The sequence below is a fragment of the Thamnophis elegans genome, chromosome 10, assembly GCF_009769535.1.
Source record: "Thamnophis elegans isolate rThaEle1 chromosome 10, rThaEle1.pri, whole genome shotgun sequence".
Classification (NCBI taxonomy): Eukaryota; Metazoa; Chordata; class Lepidosauria; order Squamata; family Colubridae; genus Thamnophis; species Thamnophis elegans.
The window spans coordinates 1,310,250-1,328,107 of NC_045550.1; the positions used below are offsets into that span (position 1 = coordinate 1,310,250).

General features: G+C 39.8%; 1 protein-coding gene across 1 annotated transcript in view; it reads left to right on the forward strand.

Annotated features, from left to right (window-relative positions):
• The window catches only part of TCERG1L (transcription elongation regulator 1 like), a 202,694-nt gene extending 187,019 nt beyond the window's left edge, over positions 1 to 15,675 (forward strand). Inside the window, exons 12-13 of the mRNA XM_032225831.1 lie at positions 8,108 to 8,226; positions 15,084 to 15,675. Of these exons, the coding sequence (XP_032081722.1) occupies positions 8,108 to 8,226; positions 15,084 to 15,240 (276 nt within the window). The 3' untranslated portion in view covers positions 15,241 to 15,675. The remainder of the gene's footprint in view (positions 1 to 8,107; positions 8,227 to 15,083) is intronic.
• The last annotated feature ends 2,183 nt before the right edge of the window (positions 15,676 to 17,858 follow it).

A 17,858-nucleotide genomic window follows, 5' to 3' on the forward strand; every position in this document is an offset into this window, starting at 1 on the left:
TAGCACATATGTGCAAAGGGAATCTTTACCTTTACTCTAAACACTATATCCCTGCATAAAGGCACACAAGCTTTCAATGATGATTTGTTTCTGATATAGTCCTTGATTTATAACCATTCATTCAAAGTTATTAATAGCACTGAAAAAAGTAACTTACACTTGTCCTCGTACTTACAACCATTGCAGAATCCCCATAGTTATGTGATCAAAATTCGGGCACTTGGCAGTTGATATGATGGTTGCAGGATCCCGGGGTCATGTTTTCACCATGTGCAATCTCCCCAGCCAGTTTCAAGCTAAGTCAATGGGAGAAGCCAGATTCATTTAATGACTATGTGACTAACTTAACAATTGCCAAGATCCACTTAACCATGGCAAAAAGTATTGTATATCAGGCACGATCCATGTAACAATCCTCTGGCTTAGCAATGGAAATGTTGGTCCCAATTGTGGTCAAGGGTTAGAACAAAGGCTGTAGAACATCTAGTGAAGGTTTCTTAAATCCATCTGAGGTCTGAGCTTCTTGTAATTGAACAATATTTGTCTACCTTTTCAACTAGCAATTATGTCCCCTTAGATTGAGATCCTCACTAGTTGAATGTTGTTACAATGCTATCAGCATTCAATGGGTCAACTTTGTTTATACACCTAATACACCTAGAGCCAAGGTGGCGCAGTGGTTAGGGTGCAGTACTGCAGGCCACTTCAGCTGACTGCTATCTGCAGTTCGGCGGTTCAAATCTCATCAGCTCAAGGTTGACTCAGCCTTCCATCCTTCCGAGGTGGGTAAAATGAGGACCCAGACTGTGGGGGCGATATGCTGACTCTGTAAACCGCTTAGAGAGGGCTGAAAGCCCTATGAAGCGGTATATAAGTCTAACTGCTATTGCTATTGACTTAAGGGCTTATATTTTTTAATAAAGAGCAACTTTATCAATTTTATATTACCATCTCTTTCTAATTTCAAGGAAGGTTGTTTCCCTTGGCAATTAAAATGTGTTTGTTTACCAAATTCTAAGGTATGGTGAGGATCGAATCTTTGCAGATGCTTTAGAAGAATTTGAAAGTAAAAAACATACAAAAATGTATTTTATGTCCTTAAGCTTGCAAAACATGGTGGCTCTGATCAAAACAACCTATCAAATGATTATATTTGGGTTGATCAATCTTTTGTAAAGAGGATTGTTTATGGGGGGGAACTTAGTTTATCAAAAGCACAAGCAAAATATTTTTGCCAAAGGTGTAGCTGCATCTCACTTGTCGGAAGGGACTTGGATTCGTCTTTCCTCAATTTCTGATGCTTCCTGGTTTTCAATCTTACTCATTGTGTTGTTTTCTATGTCGGTTTCTGTACCATATTAATATTTTTATATATGGCAGTTTTGCTTTGCACATATGTTTGAATATCCATTTTCTAGAAAACTAAAATAAAACTGATATAAAAGCAACAAAAACCTGTTGGTGCCAAAGGTCATTTTTATCATCTACCATGTAAAGTTGGATAAGGCTGTCACATTTATCCTCAGATTCGTGTATACAATATTAAAAACTTGTGGCTATCCAACTTTCTATGGAGCTCCAAAGTAAAACATGATAGAACCTTCTCATTCGGGGTCCCAGAAATATTCAAAAATATACTGTCATCAATTTGGCAAGCATAAATAGCATACAGTACTGATTCAGACATTGTTATTGTTATTCAATTAACCTCCCTTTCATTCTGTAGCACTGTAGTGCTCAAAAGGATTTCCTGATTTTTCAGAGGAAGGGTGTGTGCACCTGTGTGCATTTGTGCACACAAGCATAGAACATTACATTGGGGGTATAAGACTCACTTCTTGCACAGTTAATTAAAAGCAATACAATAGCAAATCTAACAATTGCAGGTGGAAAAGATGGATGGATGGATACAGACCCAAAAAGGAGACTCGAATTATGTATTTTTTGGGGGGAGGGGGGGATGTAAATAAAACGCAAAAGGGCTAATTGATTAAATTTATTGGCTGAGTTTCTTCAATATATATTAGTTTATTTAAAGTGATTGGATTTCTTGTGAGGTTATTCAAGTTCATTCTGGCCTGCATGTTGAAGCTGGAATCGTAAGGGGAAATCAATGAACGTTGCTGCTTCCTCTAAAGCTGAGGCTGGTTCTCAGTGAAGAGATGCCAATTGTATAACAACAGCTATTCAACTTCAAGTCCAGGCAACGCACTGCAAGAAATCCACTGACAGCCAGCAGGAAAGAGGCAATGAATTTTAACCTTCCTGAGATATAAGAGTGTATCCGCATCCTCAAACCAACAGAGGACAACCGGCGGGTTTATAAAGACTTCATCCTAATAGTCAGTAAACTTTCTTAGCTAATTTTGCCATCCCGTGGGTCTAGAAACCACTTGGCCAAGCTCAAGCCTTGAATTTGGAATGCCAAGTTATTCATTTAGGAATTTCTGTTGAAACCACCTGCCGAGGATCAATTTAGCTCTCTCGTTGAGATTCCTATGGGGGATCACAAATCTCCTTTGCACAGAAATCCTCCAGCTTTTAGAATCAACCCAGTGCAGTTATTTTTCATCAGTTAAGCATGTGTTGGACATTTATTTGAGAATACTAAGGGTGACATGATAGCAGTGTTCCAATATTTGAGTGGCTGCCCCAAAAAAGAGAGAGTCTACATATTTATCTAGAACCAAGGAGATCAACCAGTGGAAAAGCTTGTTTTCAGAGGTTGTGTGTGCTTCAACAGTGGAGACTTTGAAGAAGAGCCTGGATAGCCATTTGTCTAAAATGGTATCGGATCTCCTGCTTGAGCAGGGAGGCTTGAGCAGGGAGTTGGACCAAAAGACCTTCCAAGGTCCCTTCTAACTCTGTATTCTGTCAAAATATGTTATGAAAAAGGTACAGACTTATAGCAATCTAGCCTGTTTCATTATCGCTCCGCAAGAAACACTCCATCCTTGGTGACATATCTTTCCCAGGGCTATTAAGATATGCCGAGGTGGCGCAGTGGTTAGAGTGCAGCACTGCAGGCTACTTCAGCTGACTGCAGTTCTGCAGTTCGGCTGTCAAATCTCACCGGCTCAGGGTTGACTCAGCCTTCCATCCTTCTGAGGTGGGTAAAATGAGGACCCAGATCGTTGTTGGGGGCGATATGCTGACTCTGTAAACCCCTCAGAGAGGGCTGAATGATTCCGCCTATGAAGCGGAATATAAGTCTAACTGCTATTGCTAAACAAAGAAGCAACCTAGAACCAAGGAGATCAACCAGTAGAAAAGCTTGTTTTCAGAGGTTGTGTGTGCTTCAACAGTGGAGACTTTGAAGAAGAGCCTGGATAGCCATTTGTCTAAAATGGTATCAGATCTCCTGCTTGAGCAGGGAGTTGGACCAGAAGACCTGCCAAGGTCCCTTCTAACTCTGTATTCTGTCAAAATATCTTATGAAAAAGGTACAGACTTATAGCAATCTAGCCTGTTTCATTGTCGCTCCACAAGAAACACTCCATCCTTGGTGACATATCTTTCCCAGGGCTATTAAGATATGCTCCAAAATCTAAAACAGTAACATACTTTTTTTTACTTGGAATCTTCTATATTATGGAATTTTATTTCTTCGTCTTCTAGGCCAGTATTTCCCAATTATAGCAGCTTTAAAATGTTTGGGCCAACTCTCAGAATTCTGCTTCCACTATGCTGAGTAATTTTGGAATTGAAGTCCATACCTCATAAAAATGCTGAAGTTAAGGACACTAGTTTAGACCAATGTGGGGTTTCCCACATGATGAGCCATGGTGGTGCAGTGGTTAGAATGCAGTGTTTCCAGGCTAATTTTGTTGACTGCCGACTGCCAGCAGTTCGGCAGTTCAAATCCCATCAGGCTCAAGGTTGACAAAGTCTTCCATCCTTCTGAGGTGGGTAAAATGAGGACCCAGATTGTTGGGGACAATATGCTGACTCTATAAACCACTTAGAGAGAGCTGTAAAGCATTGTGAAGTGGTGTATATATGGTAAGTCTAACTACTACTGCTATTTCTGTACCACTTCATAAAGCAGGGGAGTTATAAATGGAGGTGTTGCAATTAGCCATAACTTTTAAACACAGATCTTCACCAAATGCTTATTAACATAAAATTCATCTGCTCATTATAATGAACATATACATGATGTTGAACTCTGGCCCCCAAATGACTTGCATTTATATTGGTTATTTAAAACAATTCTCAAGTTTCTCCTCTCCAATCTTTCCATGGAAACCAGTTACTCTGGGACTAGGTGGATTAAAATTGGATCATAGATTGAACTTTCTCTTGATTTATTGGCATTTTGTCTCATCTCACAGTTCAGCTACATTGAAAAGGTCATAGTAGATTAACTATGACTATCCTACAGTTATAAAAAAAAAGAATAGTACCATCATGGAGAAAAGCACCCTCAATTAAAATTATCTCTGTGAAAACAATTCAGTTTGTGGCCAGATATAACCTGTCACATCATTTACTGCTAAATTTGAACAAGACATACGCAACAGGCACATTTACACATCTACTTGTGAATTGATCTTTCTCCCCTACGAACATGTATTACACTATAATAACCTCTTGTCTGCATTTCAACCTTTAACCACTTGTCTCCCGTGAATGAATTGGCTGGAAATATAGCTAGCTTAGCAAGGTTTTTCGCCCAGATTTCAAATCTTTCCTCCATTTTGATGACAGTAATAGCCAGATGCTTTGTTTGAATAGTGGTTAATGGAGCCCCTTATTGGCAAATTCTTCTGTTTCTTTTGCTGCTTCCACATTTAAGTGCCAACTGCTTTTCCCCTTCTGAGAATGGGGCGGGCAGGCAGTTTTAACATCCTTCCTGTCACTTGGACTAGAAGGGAAAACTTGGCAAAACCCTTGGGCAAAGTTTCATCATTGCTGGATTGCAACACTCTCCCCTATGCAGTATTGGATGATGAATCAAAAATTGGAATTAGAATTGTCGGGAGAAATATCAACAACCTCAGATATGCAGATGATACCACTCTAGAAAGTGGCAGAAAGTGAAGAGGAACTAAAGAGCCTCTTGATGTGGGTCAAGGAGGAAGAGTGCAAAAGTTGGCTTGAAACTCAACATTAAGAAAGCTAAGATCATGGTATCCAGCACTCTCAATTCCTGGCAAATAGATGGGGAAGAAATGGAGGTAGTGACATATTTTATTTTCCTGGGCTCCAAGATCACTGCAGATGGTGATTGGGCCAATAAATTAAAATCACTTTCTCCTAGAGAGGAAAGCTATGGCAACTCTAGACAGCATACTAAAAAGCAGAGACATCACCCTGCCAACAAAAGTGTGTATAGTCAAGGCTATGGTTTTCCCAGTTGCAATGGATGGCTGTGAAAGTTGGACCATAAGAAAGGCTGTGCGCCAAAGAATGGAGGCCTTTGAACTATGGTGCTGGAGAAGAAGACTCCTGCATTGAGTCCCTTGGACTGCAAGGCAATCAAATCAGTCAGTCCTAGAGGAGATCAATCCTGACTGCTTTTTAGAAGGCCAGATCCTGAAGATGAAACTCAAATACTTTGGCCACCTAATGAGAAGGAAGGACTCACTGGAGAAGAGCCTAATGTTGGGAAAGATTGGGGGCAAAAGAAGAAGGGGACGACAGAGAATGTGGTGGCTGGATGGAGTCACCGAAGTAGCCGGCATGAGCTTAAATGGACTCCAGAGGATGGTAGAGGACAGGAAGGCCTGGAGGAATGTTTTCCATGGGGTCGCAATGGATTGGACAGGACTTCACAACTAACAACTAACAACAACAACAACAACAACAACAACAACAACAACAACATAGAGAGCTTTATAGGATAAACTCAGCACTTCAAATTGCCCCTAGGAGCTAATTGGAGGCCATTGCACTTGGGCAACTGCATTTGGTATCAACTTAAGCTTTCAGGAAGTCTTTAAAGGCAGACCCAAGTAGAGTATGTGGCAAGAATGTAATCAGGTGCTGAGCCACTGCAATACAGCTGAATCTGTTTCTCTAAAGTCCAGCCTTTAGAGAAGGCAGATCAGCAACCCAATGCAAAAGGACCAAAGAAGAAACTGGAGGCTGCAAAGATGTGTTGACTATAGAATATAGAACTGGAATGTGCAGTTTTGACTAAGAATATGCATCTCCAACATAACTTTTTATTGTGCCATTCATTTTCAATGCTGAATATTTCATTTCCATATATTAGAATGACATTTCTTTTGTGATTACCAGTTTTTTTTTAAAAAAAAAAATCCATAATGGATTTATTTCAGTGTGCCACATTTCAAAATGGGAAAGTATATCCATTAAAATGGAGTCGGGTTTCTTAGTCCCATCTCATTCATAGTTTAATATATACAACTCCTGAAAGCCAATGAAAATGTAATTACTAGCTTGGAGATAAATGTTCTCCTGTGATGGCTGAAAATATAATTTGAAAACTCTAAAGCTAAACAGATATCTTCACAGAAGCAGAGGCGTCTCACACACCGACGCGTCACACATTCATTTCAAGTTTGTATTTTCTCTAAGACAATTCATCATGCAACCCACAGTCGTAAAATGAATAGAAAGGGGGTAAGAGTATTTTTGCTAGAATTGCACTAGTCTCAGTGTTGAGTGTAGAGAAATTCTTCAATGTTCGTTATATGTTTCTGGGACAGTAGGTTGCCAAAATACAGCTAGTCCTCAACTTACAACCACAACTGAACCCAAAATGTTGCTAAGTGATACATCGGTTTAAGTGCGTTTTTGCCCCACTTTGCAACATTTCTTGTCACAGTTGTTACGTGAATTGCTGCAGTTGTTAAAATTTGCAACATGATTGTCAAGTGAATCTGGCTTCCCCCATTGGATTTTCTTGTCAGAAGGACTCAAAAGATGCTCACATGACCCCACATGACATGCGTCTGAATTATGATCACATGACTATGGGGAATGGGGAGGGCGCAACAGTCATAAAACAGTGATAAGCCATTTTTTTTCAGTGCCATTGTAACTTCAAATAATGACTCAATGACGTGTAAGCTTAAGACTACCTGTATATCAAATTAGATTAGAAATACTTTGGGGCGGGGCACAGAGCAAATAAAAATTAAAATAATTGAGCCTTCCTTTTTTTTGCAAATGAAAGACCCAGAAGTCAAATACAAAACTGACCACATTCTCAGCAGATTAATACAAAGCTCAATTAAGCAATTTTTACATTTGGAGTGTAAGGAGCTGCTTCTCATACCTGGGCAAATTGAGTACCCAAAATTGTTTTTCTTTGGTTAATAACAATGTACAAACCCATTTACTCCAGCAAAGGGACATTTAAATTTAAGTCAATTACCTTTAAGGGTATTATCTTTGTTGCATACAAAGGATTTTTGGATTATTGGGTTTTGAGTCGCAAAAGGAAATGCATGGCAACCACTGGCATAAATTGTTGCAAATTCTCAGATAAGAAGGCTCCCCCTATGAAGTAGCAATAGCAACAGCAATAGCATTTATACCGTTTCATAATGCTTTATAGCACTCTGTAAATTGTTTACAGAGTCAGCATATTGCCCCCAACAATCTGGGTCTGGTTTTACTGATCTCAGAAGGAGGGAAGGCTGAGTCAACCTTGAGCTGGTCAGGATCGAACTGCAGGCTGCGGGCAGAGTTAGCCTGCAATTCTGCATTTTCACCACTGTTGCCCCCACATAATGCCAACCTTCTAGCAAGTATCACTGGAATGCAAAAATCATTATTTTGTACTGTTGTTGTAGGCTGAGTTTAGAATTTTTCCTTTCATTTAAAACAGTAATCTTACTACTAGTACTACTGTGATCATAGTAAACCACTCCGCCTGTTCAAAAAACTTTAAGCCAAAGACTTAAGGATTAAACTTATTCACCTGAAAGGATCTTAATTTTATTCACGACATGATCTGAAAGCAGTGCCTATAAATAAAAAAAATACATTTGTGAGAGGAACAATAAAATAATTTTAATCAACTCTTTTACAACAGACTTTCAAAAGTTGTTTTAAAGAAATGTCTGTCTTCACAGGTAACTCATTTAACGATGTTTCGTGACTTTCCTTTCTCTTCTCCTCTTTCTTTAAGATATTTGAGCAGTTTGTCAAGACGAGAATAAGAGAAGAATATAAGGAAAAGAAAAACAAATTACTACTAGCCAAAGAAGAGTTTAAAAAGCTGCTTGAGGAATCTAAATTGTCACCTAGGTATGAAGCAACTTTTGGATACAAGTCCTAACTGGAACATCCTTTGAATATGGGTTTCGGCTAAACTGAGATTATGCCAGCTACCAAGCTTCTGAACATGAATATATCACTTAAGAGTGCTGGACACAAATATTTGTCATTTTCTGATTCGCTGAGACCTTGTGAGACTATCAAATCTCACAAACTTCAATATTCTTGCAAAAGACTTAATGATACTTCAGATATGACGCCCCAATGGTGGGATTCAATTTTTTTTACTACCTGTCCTGTGGGCGTGGCTTGGCAGGCGTGGCTTGGCTTGGTGGGCGTGGCTTGGTGGGTGTGATAGGGGAAGGTTACTGCGAAATCCCCATTCCCTCCTGATCAGCTGGGACTCGGGAGGCAGAGAATAGATGGGGGCGGGGCCAGCCAGAGGTGGTATTTACCGGTTCTCTGAACTACTCAAAATTTCCGCTACTGGTTCTCCAGAACTGGTCAGAACCTGCTGAATACCACCTCTATGACAACCCCATTGCTAGAATTTCTGAAATATTTGGAGATTTGTTAAAAAAAACACACCATTAAACCTATTCCACAATGGTTTGATAAATTTGCAGGTGAAAACATCATGCCTGAAAATATTTTGCCAGCCTTTTAATAGATGGCACAATGCATAAAGGTACTTTCAGTGACAACTCAAATCATAGACAAGTTCTTAAAACTAGTGGTGCTTATTAATCACTACCCGTTTTTTCTTTTTTCAAAGAAAATATCCCAGATCTTCTGCCACTATTCTATTACACCAAAGGCCAATATTTTGAACGATTGACTACATGTTAAGTGTCAATCATTGTTCCAATCTTTCTTATTAGGCCCTAAATTATACAAGAAAGGCTGAATTCCAGATCGAGTATTGGTTTCCATATGTAAAACACATGGAGAAAATGCATAATTTACTTGAAGGACACATTTGATATCTGCAGCTATATTGGTGCAGTAACCAATAGGTTAATGAAGATCTAATTCATTGTCATGCATTACAAGCAACTTGAACTAAATCTATTATCTCAGTATATAAAATATACTGAACAGTCAAAATCTATTACAGTATTTTATTATGCTTCGCAGTAGCAGATCCAGTTGCAAGTGTGATTAATGCTTGCTGTATGCCCAAGTACACTTTATTATATTATGAAATCAGTAATGTCTTTTCCTTCTTATGAAAAAATCCAAATTATATTCACACAAGAATTTATCATTCATAATGGTGACTGCACACTAAACCATAAGATTTTGAAATGTGGCCTGTTTTATTTAGCTGTTTTCCATGATTTTCATGGCAAGAAGGATCTAAGAATCTTATATAAAGTTAAGATTCTTATTTATAATTTTATTAATCATCAGGATAGTTTAAGATGACATATTTATATTGCAGAGATAAAGAAAAACATATTGCTCATAATTTCTAACTTGACCCCTTCCAGTCCGGCTTCAGACCCGGTTACAGCACTGAAACCGCTTTGGTCGCATTGACCGATGATCTCTGGAGGGCCAGAGATGGAGGCCATGCGTCCATCCTGGTTCTCCTTGACCTCTCAGCGGCTTTCGATACCATCGACCATGGTATCCTTCTGCGACGACTGCGGGAGGTGGGGGTGGGAGGCACTGTTTTGCAGTGGTTCTCCTCCTACCTCTCGGACAGGTCGCAGTCGGTGTTGGTCGGGGGGCAGAGATCGTCCCTGAGGCCCCTAACATATGGGGTGCCGCAGGGTTCGGTCTTATCCCCCCTACTATTTAACATTTACATGAAACCGCTGGGCGAGATCATCCGGAGGCACGGGATAAAATACCATCAATATGCGGACGATACTCAACTGTATCTGTCTGCCCCGTGCCAACTCAATGAAGCGGTGGACGTGATGAGCCGGGGCCTTGAGGCCGTTAAGGACTGGATGAGCGCTAACAAACTGGTGCTCAACCTGGACAAGACCGAGTGGCTGTTGTGTTTCCCTCCCAACAATTTGGCTGACATCCCAACACTCAGGCTGGGGGGTCAAATTTTATACCCCTCAGATAGGGTCCGTAATCTAGGAGTCCTCCTGGATCCACAGCTGACTTTTAACCATCAGTTGTCGGCTGTGACCAGGGGGGCATTTGCCCAGGTTCGCCTGGTCTGCCAGTTACGGCCCTACCTGAACCGGGAGGCTCTCACAACAGTCACTCGAGCCCTTGTGATCTCTAGGCTGGAATACTGCAATGGGCTCTACATGGGGTTGCCCTTGAAGTGCATCCGGCGACTGCAGTTAGTCCAGAATGCAGCCGCACGAATGATAGTGGGCGCACCGCGGTTCGCCCACATTACACCCATCCTCCGCGAGCTGCACTGGCTACCTGTCGATCTCCGGGTGCGCTTCAGGGTATTGATGACCACCTTTAAAGCACTCCATGGTAGTGGATCTGGGTACTTGAGAGACCGCCTTCTGCCGATTACCTCCCTTCGACCGATTAGATCGCACAGATTGGGCCTCCTCCGGATTCCATCTGCCAGTCAATGTCGACTGGCGACTACACGGAGGAGAGCCTTTTCTGTTGCAGCTCCGACCCTGTGGAACGATCTCCCCGTTGAGATTCGTACCCTCACCACCATCCAGACCTTCTGCACGGCCCTTAAGACCTGGCTCTCGGAGCAGGCCTGGGGATAAGTTTTTAAATTACCCGCCCGAGTGTTGGTTGACTGTTGAATGCAAGTCGGTGTTTTATTATCTATCTTGTTTACTCACTGTTTGTCTTGTATTATTGCACCCCCTTCCCGTGATTGTAAGCCGCCCTGAGTCCCCTCAGGGAGAAGGGCGGCCTATAAATCGTAATAAATGTCTAAATGTCTAAATTTGAATAATTTTATCAATCTCCATATGTTAATGTAGGGAATAATTTTCAGATTTTAATAATGCCTTTTTTTTCTATATGGAGAATATTGAAGTATTATTCAATGCCTATAGGAGTATAACAGTAGTTATCGTAATAATTTAAAAGATTGATTTCACATTAAAGTTATTTTATATATATAAAATATAGATACATACATACATATACATATACATATACATATACATATACATATACATACACACACACACACACACACACACACACACACACACACACACACACATATATATATATATATATATATATATATATATATATATATATATATATATATATATATATATATACCAGTAAAGGGTATGGCTAGCTGATGAGAGCTAAATAGCTTGAAATAGATCTATACTAGTCTCCGTTTATTTATTTATCAGCACAAATAAAACACACACACACACACACACACACACACACACACACACACACACACACACACACACACACACACACACACACATATATATATATATATATATATATATATATATATATATATATATATATATATACCAGTAAAGGGTATGGCTAGCTGATGAGAGCTAAATAGCTTGAAATAGATCTATACTAGTCTCCGTTTATTTATTTATCAGCACAAATAAAACACACACACACACACACACACACACACACACACACACACACACACACACACACACACACACACACATATATATATATATATATATATATATATATATATATATATATATATATCCCAGTAAAGGGTATGGCTAGCTGATGAGAGCTAAATAGCTTGAAATAGATCTATACTAGTCTCCCTTTATTTATTTATCAGCACAAATACAACACAAATGTAACAAAGGCAACAATAAAAATATTGGGTTTCTGTCTGGATGGTCTCTTGTGACGAGCCGATGGACAGAGAAAGGAGGCAGTGGACTTCTTCCCATATTTGGGCATACCAGGGGTTGTGACTATATATTCATAGATTTTCACGGGTGCAGGTATGCTGGTCTTGTATTCTGTATTCCGGACAATCTTACATGAGAAAAGACATACATACATATATACATACATGCATACATACCTACATACATATGCGCGCACGCGCGCGCACACACACACACACACACATATATATAAATTTATGAAAAAAAATCATTTTTTGTTTCATCACTATGGTTCATATTCACACCCAATAGTTTTGGGAGAAGAAACATAGGACAGACTGTTATATGCTTGAGTTTTTCAACATAATGTAGGATATAAATGTAATTTAAAAAATTAGAGACAGTTTGGTCTAGTGGTTAAGGAAGAAGCAGAAACTGGGAAAATGTGAGTTCTAATCATGCATTAGGCAGGCAACCAGCTGGGTTTAAGCAACCCTAGAAAAGAGGCAATGTCAAAATACTTCAGAAATATTGCCAAGAAAATGAGAAAGGCTTATCTAGGCAGTCATCAGGAGTCAAAAGCTGAAGGGAGAGAGAGGGGGGGGGAAGAGAAATAATACATAAACATTAGGAAAGTTAAGATCACAAAGTGGTATTGTTGCAAAATGCTGCCATGACATCTAGGACAATCAAAAAAATACCCATTTGCAAGAAATCAAATGGATAAGATATTCTCTATGCCCTTTCTACCCAGACCCATATCCCTTATCACTGAATGCTAAGTCCAACCCTGGATGCTTTTGACATTTTATTTGTTTTGGGTAGGTGGGCACACATCCAAGCTAATCACTGGGTCACCACCTACTTTCATTTCCATTTTTTTTTAAAGTAATATCATCTCGCAGATAGTCAAGTCAAGACAAAGTTGATTTCAGTCAAAGAAATAAGAGCACACAAGACCCATTTTCACAGTTTAAGATAATTCTCCAGGCTGACAGTTAATATTGCAGCAAACTAGCTTCTTGTACTGTAAAGTGAACCAGTTATTATCTCTATTTTATTATCTCTAGCAGGAACATTTTGCAAACCTTCCTTTTTTAAGCTAAGACAAACATGTTCTGCATTACTCTAGAAGTATGATATTTACCTCCGTCAAAATCATGGGGGGAAAGATCCCTTTTTTCAATCAAATATTTTCAAGCTACAAGGAAACAAATATACCTGGGGGAACCTGGGGATGGGGTGCAGAGTTGTTTCAAAAAGAGACCGGAAATTCATTTGATTCATTCATTTTTTCCCCTGCAATGTTTCAAAAAATAAGCCACTTTAAATATGACTCTTAAATCTCCCACTTTCTGTGGTTTTTGTGGAGTGCCTAAAAATTACTACATGATGGCATCAAGCAGGGCCATCAAAAATCAAGATGGGCACCTTGCCTATGTGATTAAAGTCCTGCCTATTTATTAAGGACCTTGTATATGCAAAGCACACAGACAAAAATAAGAACAAGGTTTTAGCTATGTGGCCCTGAATGCAATTTACATAAAGCCAATCATTAAAGTTTAAGCCAGAATTTCCATATGCTATATACATTTTTTATTTACCCATACAAATTATTTCACAAATTTCCCTATATATGTGAGTCCTGCTCCCATCCTCTATATTTCTAGAGAGCGTCACACTTGAGAATCAAAAATATTGGTCTCTACCAGTTCTGATGAAAATCTTGGCCTTTTAAAACATTATGCTGCTATGGAAGGAAAGAAGCCATCTTGATTGGAAAGTTTAAGCACAATCATTTAAATTCTTAATTTTTTGAGAATCCCATCTTAATCTTAATTACGTTGGATCATCCACAGTGAACTAATTATTCCTCTAGGTTCCTTGAATCAATAAATAAGGCCTTTATGTGAAAGTAGAATAATGACTTAGGGTAAGAAGCCAAGCAGGTCAATGAATTTGCGAGATTTTCGACTTTAATCTCTCCATTTCTTTCACCTCTGTGACAAGGAAAAGATGCAGTAAGAATGATTTCAGTAGGGGGAAAAAAAACCCTGTGTGTTTAAGAAAGAGCCAAAGAGTTTAAACACCTATTGCAGGATCCAAACTTGTGATCCTGATGGCCTACCCCAGGGGTGTCAAACTCAAAGCCCATGGGCCAGATCTGTGGGGTGCTTAGAACTGGCCCATGGGGCTGCGCTGGAAACAGCGAAGGACCCATCCGCAGCGCCTCTGCCAGCAACAATGGAACTCGGAAGAGCCGGTTCCCTTTTCGTTGACAGACGGTTGTAGGAGGCCAGAAACGGAGCTCGCGAAGGGTATGTGCAGCCCTCCCAAACTCCTTTTTTGCTGGCAGAAGTTGCAGGAGGCTGGCCCAGCCAAAAAGTTTTGGATGTTTGGATGTTTATTATACTTGTATGCCGCCCTATTCCCGAGGGACTCAGGGCGGCTAACAAACAAGTGGGGAAGGGGGAAATACAAAAAACAAACAAGACAGAAACAAGATACATAAAACAGATTAAAAACAACACAACAGTCACAGCAATTCAATTGGGGCTGGGAACTCATCAGCCCCAGGCCTGCTGGAACAGCCAGGTCTTGACGGTTTTGCGGAACGCCAGAAGGGTGGTGAGGGTCCGAATCTCCACGGGGAGAGCGTTCCAGAGGGCTGGAGCAGCCACAGAGAAGGCCCTCTCCCGAGGGGTCGACAGTCGACATTGGCTAGCTGATGGTATTCGGAGGCCTAATCTGTGGGATCTAATTGGTCGTAGGGAGGTAATTGGCAGGAGGCAGTCTCTCAAGTACCCATGAGCTCCCGAGCCCATTTTTGCTGGCAGAGCACTCCGGCCACAACTGTTGTGCCCCAACAACAGTGACATCAATCTGGCCACATCTCTCCCTGCCCCCCTGAGGTCAAACACAACCCTGATGAAATTGAGTGTGACATCCCTGACCTACCCAGATTGGATCCTGAAACTTTATCATGTACTGTACATTGGCCTTCATTCATCAACTTCTTTTGACACAGCTTGCAGCTGTCTGCGAATCCTTGCTTATTCTTTGATTATCCCTTTCACCTTCTAGGACCACCTTTAAGGAGTTTGCAGAGAAATATGGCACAGATCAACGTTTTCGACTGGTTCAGAAAAAGAAAGACCAAGAGCATTTTTTCAACCAGTTCATACTTATCCTTAAAAAGAGAGACAAAGAGAACAGAATAAGGCTACGGAAAATGAGATAGAAAGGAAACCTGCAATAAGAATGCAAGTCATCTACGGCAGAGAAGATGAATGGCATGCATTTTAATATCATCTTTTGAGTTTTTTACTCCCAGAAATTAGAGGAAGAAAAAATATCAGAAAATCCGAAGAGCCATCGCAGCACACAAAGTTTCTGTCTGTTGTATGTGGAAGACTGCACTGCAGAAATCTGTAGTATATTTCATTCTCAGAGACTTAATGTTTCATATTGAAGCTCTCTTTTTGTACAACATTCAAATTTGATGCGTTTCTAATTACATGATATGTCAGTCCCTTAATTGTTTTAATAATTTATGCAAATTATTTGTAATATACACAAAATTGAAATCCAGCGTGATTTGTTATTAAGCCGAAGCAGATGCCATCCATAATAATATCAAGGATTTTTTTTAACCATTTAAGAAAAAAAAATAAAAATTAACACTAATACTTCTCTGCACCTTTATTTGGAAATAAGTCCTGTTGACTTCACCAACACTTGCTCCCAAATAAAAGTGGTTAAAAATGCTGCACAGTTACGTTTTGGCAGCTTTGTACATTAAACAAAAAATAAATGGTTTAAAGGTCCAGTGATACTGAAGAAATCATTATTCAATGTTCATAGGTCTAAGTCTAGTTTTCTGAGTCGTAGTAGTAATAGGGTATTAATTGTAATCATAGTGAAGATGTGAAAATCCTGGCATCTTTCCTGTAGAACAGTGTATAAATCTTTACCAAAAAAAAAGAAAAAAAAGCTTTGTAATTAAATTATTCTCAATAATGCTCCAGGCACATCAAGAACAGCAGCACTTCTATACTAAAAGCTATTATAAAGAAGTTATTTTGTAAACCCATCCTACTAATATTTGAGTTATTTTTATTGTATGCGAAGAGTTTGCATGAGATCAGTCTCATCTTTGTATAATCAAAGATTTTAATCTTTTTTTAATTAATAAATATTTTAAGACTATTGGTCATGTTATTTTTCCAAATGATTGAAATCATCTTTAAAATTGCAACTTTTTTCGGGTATTTAATTGAAGACTGAAGAGTAAGTATGGAAGGGAAAAACTCTTTCTAATTCTAGGCCAATATTATTTAATTTAGTTCCTCCAGTAGTAAGCAATCTGATGTCTACTTCTCTAGTTCAAAACATCTCAAAATACCCTTAATTCTATGTATACATAAATGAAATACCAAGATGAAGCTAAAATAAGAATAGCAGTTGTTCTTTTACTTATGTTATCGTATGTTATGTTCCTCTGCTTCTTTGCACCCAAAAATAATTATTGCAGCCAAAAGTAATGATCATTTATATCATTTCCTTAGGGGGGGGGGGGAAACCAGGCTGTTTATTTTGGCCTTTCAACATATTTGGAAATTTTTCTTTCCAAATTCTAGACGATATGGTTCTCAGTAATGTGAGGAGCATATTAAAAAAAAAAAAAAACAAATGTTCTTGGTTGTAGAAAATAAGAAATAGGACACTGATGAAAAAAAAGGCAGCCGTCATAGCTTGGCAAAAGAGGCTGAAACAATTTCACCATTTTTAGCCTTTGCGGAGCTGGGGGTGGGTGTGGCCTGTGTGTGATGAATCCGGCTCATGGGCTGAAAGTTTGAATGCTTGACCTTGAGGATACAAATAGTCCAGATCACCTTGGCATGAGCAATGATGTGGATACTGCAGTATGCCTGGTCTTCCAGCTGTCTGCCTCTAAGATAAAGCAAAGTGGTATGCTCCGGGCAGTGGTGGGTTTCAAAAATCGTTCGAACCTACTCTGTGGGTGTGGCCTCCTTTGTGGGAGTGGCTTGCCACCCATGTGACCGGATGGGAGTGGCTTGCCACCCATGTGACCGGATATGAAGATGCCGACAATACTTGTCAGAATCACCTTAAATTACCTCGCACACAGCACTGGCATGCATAAGAATAGGATGTAAACTTGTTTTTTGAAAGGCATCTTTGGTTTGCGTTAAAACAACTTCAACACACGAAATGTTCTGATTGCACCACAAACGCAGTAGTCATCCTTACCTTTCACAGAGGCACTGAGTTGTATAAATACGAGCATGATAGTGTAGAATAATCATATCCAAGGACCAGTGGTGGGTTTCAAAAAAATTTGGACCCTCTTCTGTAGGTGTGGCCTGCTTTCCGGGTCCACTGGTGGAACCTCTTCTAATCAGTTCGGTAGATTTGACAAACCGATTCTACCGAATAGGTGCAAACTGGTAGGAACCCACCTCTGGCTCCGGGGCTCCTCAATTTCATCTACTATGATCTAGGAAGCATGCTTTCTCTGATGTGGTGCCTGCTTTCTGAAATAGTTACTCCTCCAGAAGCCTGTATGGTCCATATCCCAATAATATTCTAAACATTTGTGGAAACCTGGTTGTTCTCCTAGATTAGGGGTGTCATACTCGCATCATCATGTGGGAACCAGATGGCGTATCATGATTTTTCATCAAACTGGGCATAGGCCAGCACATGACTCATCCAACCTGAGGACAATGAATTTGACAGCCCTGTCCTAGACTCAGGGATTGTGATGACTTCCCTAGACACTTCCCAGATACTACTCCAGAGTTTGGAGGAAGATGAACCAATCCTGGACACATC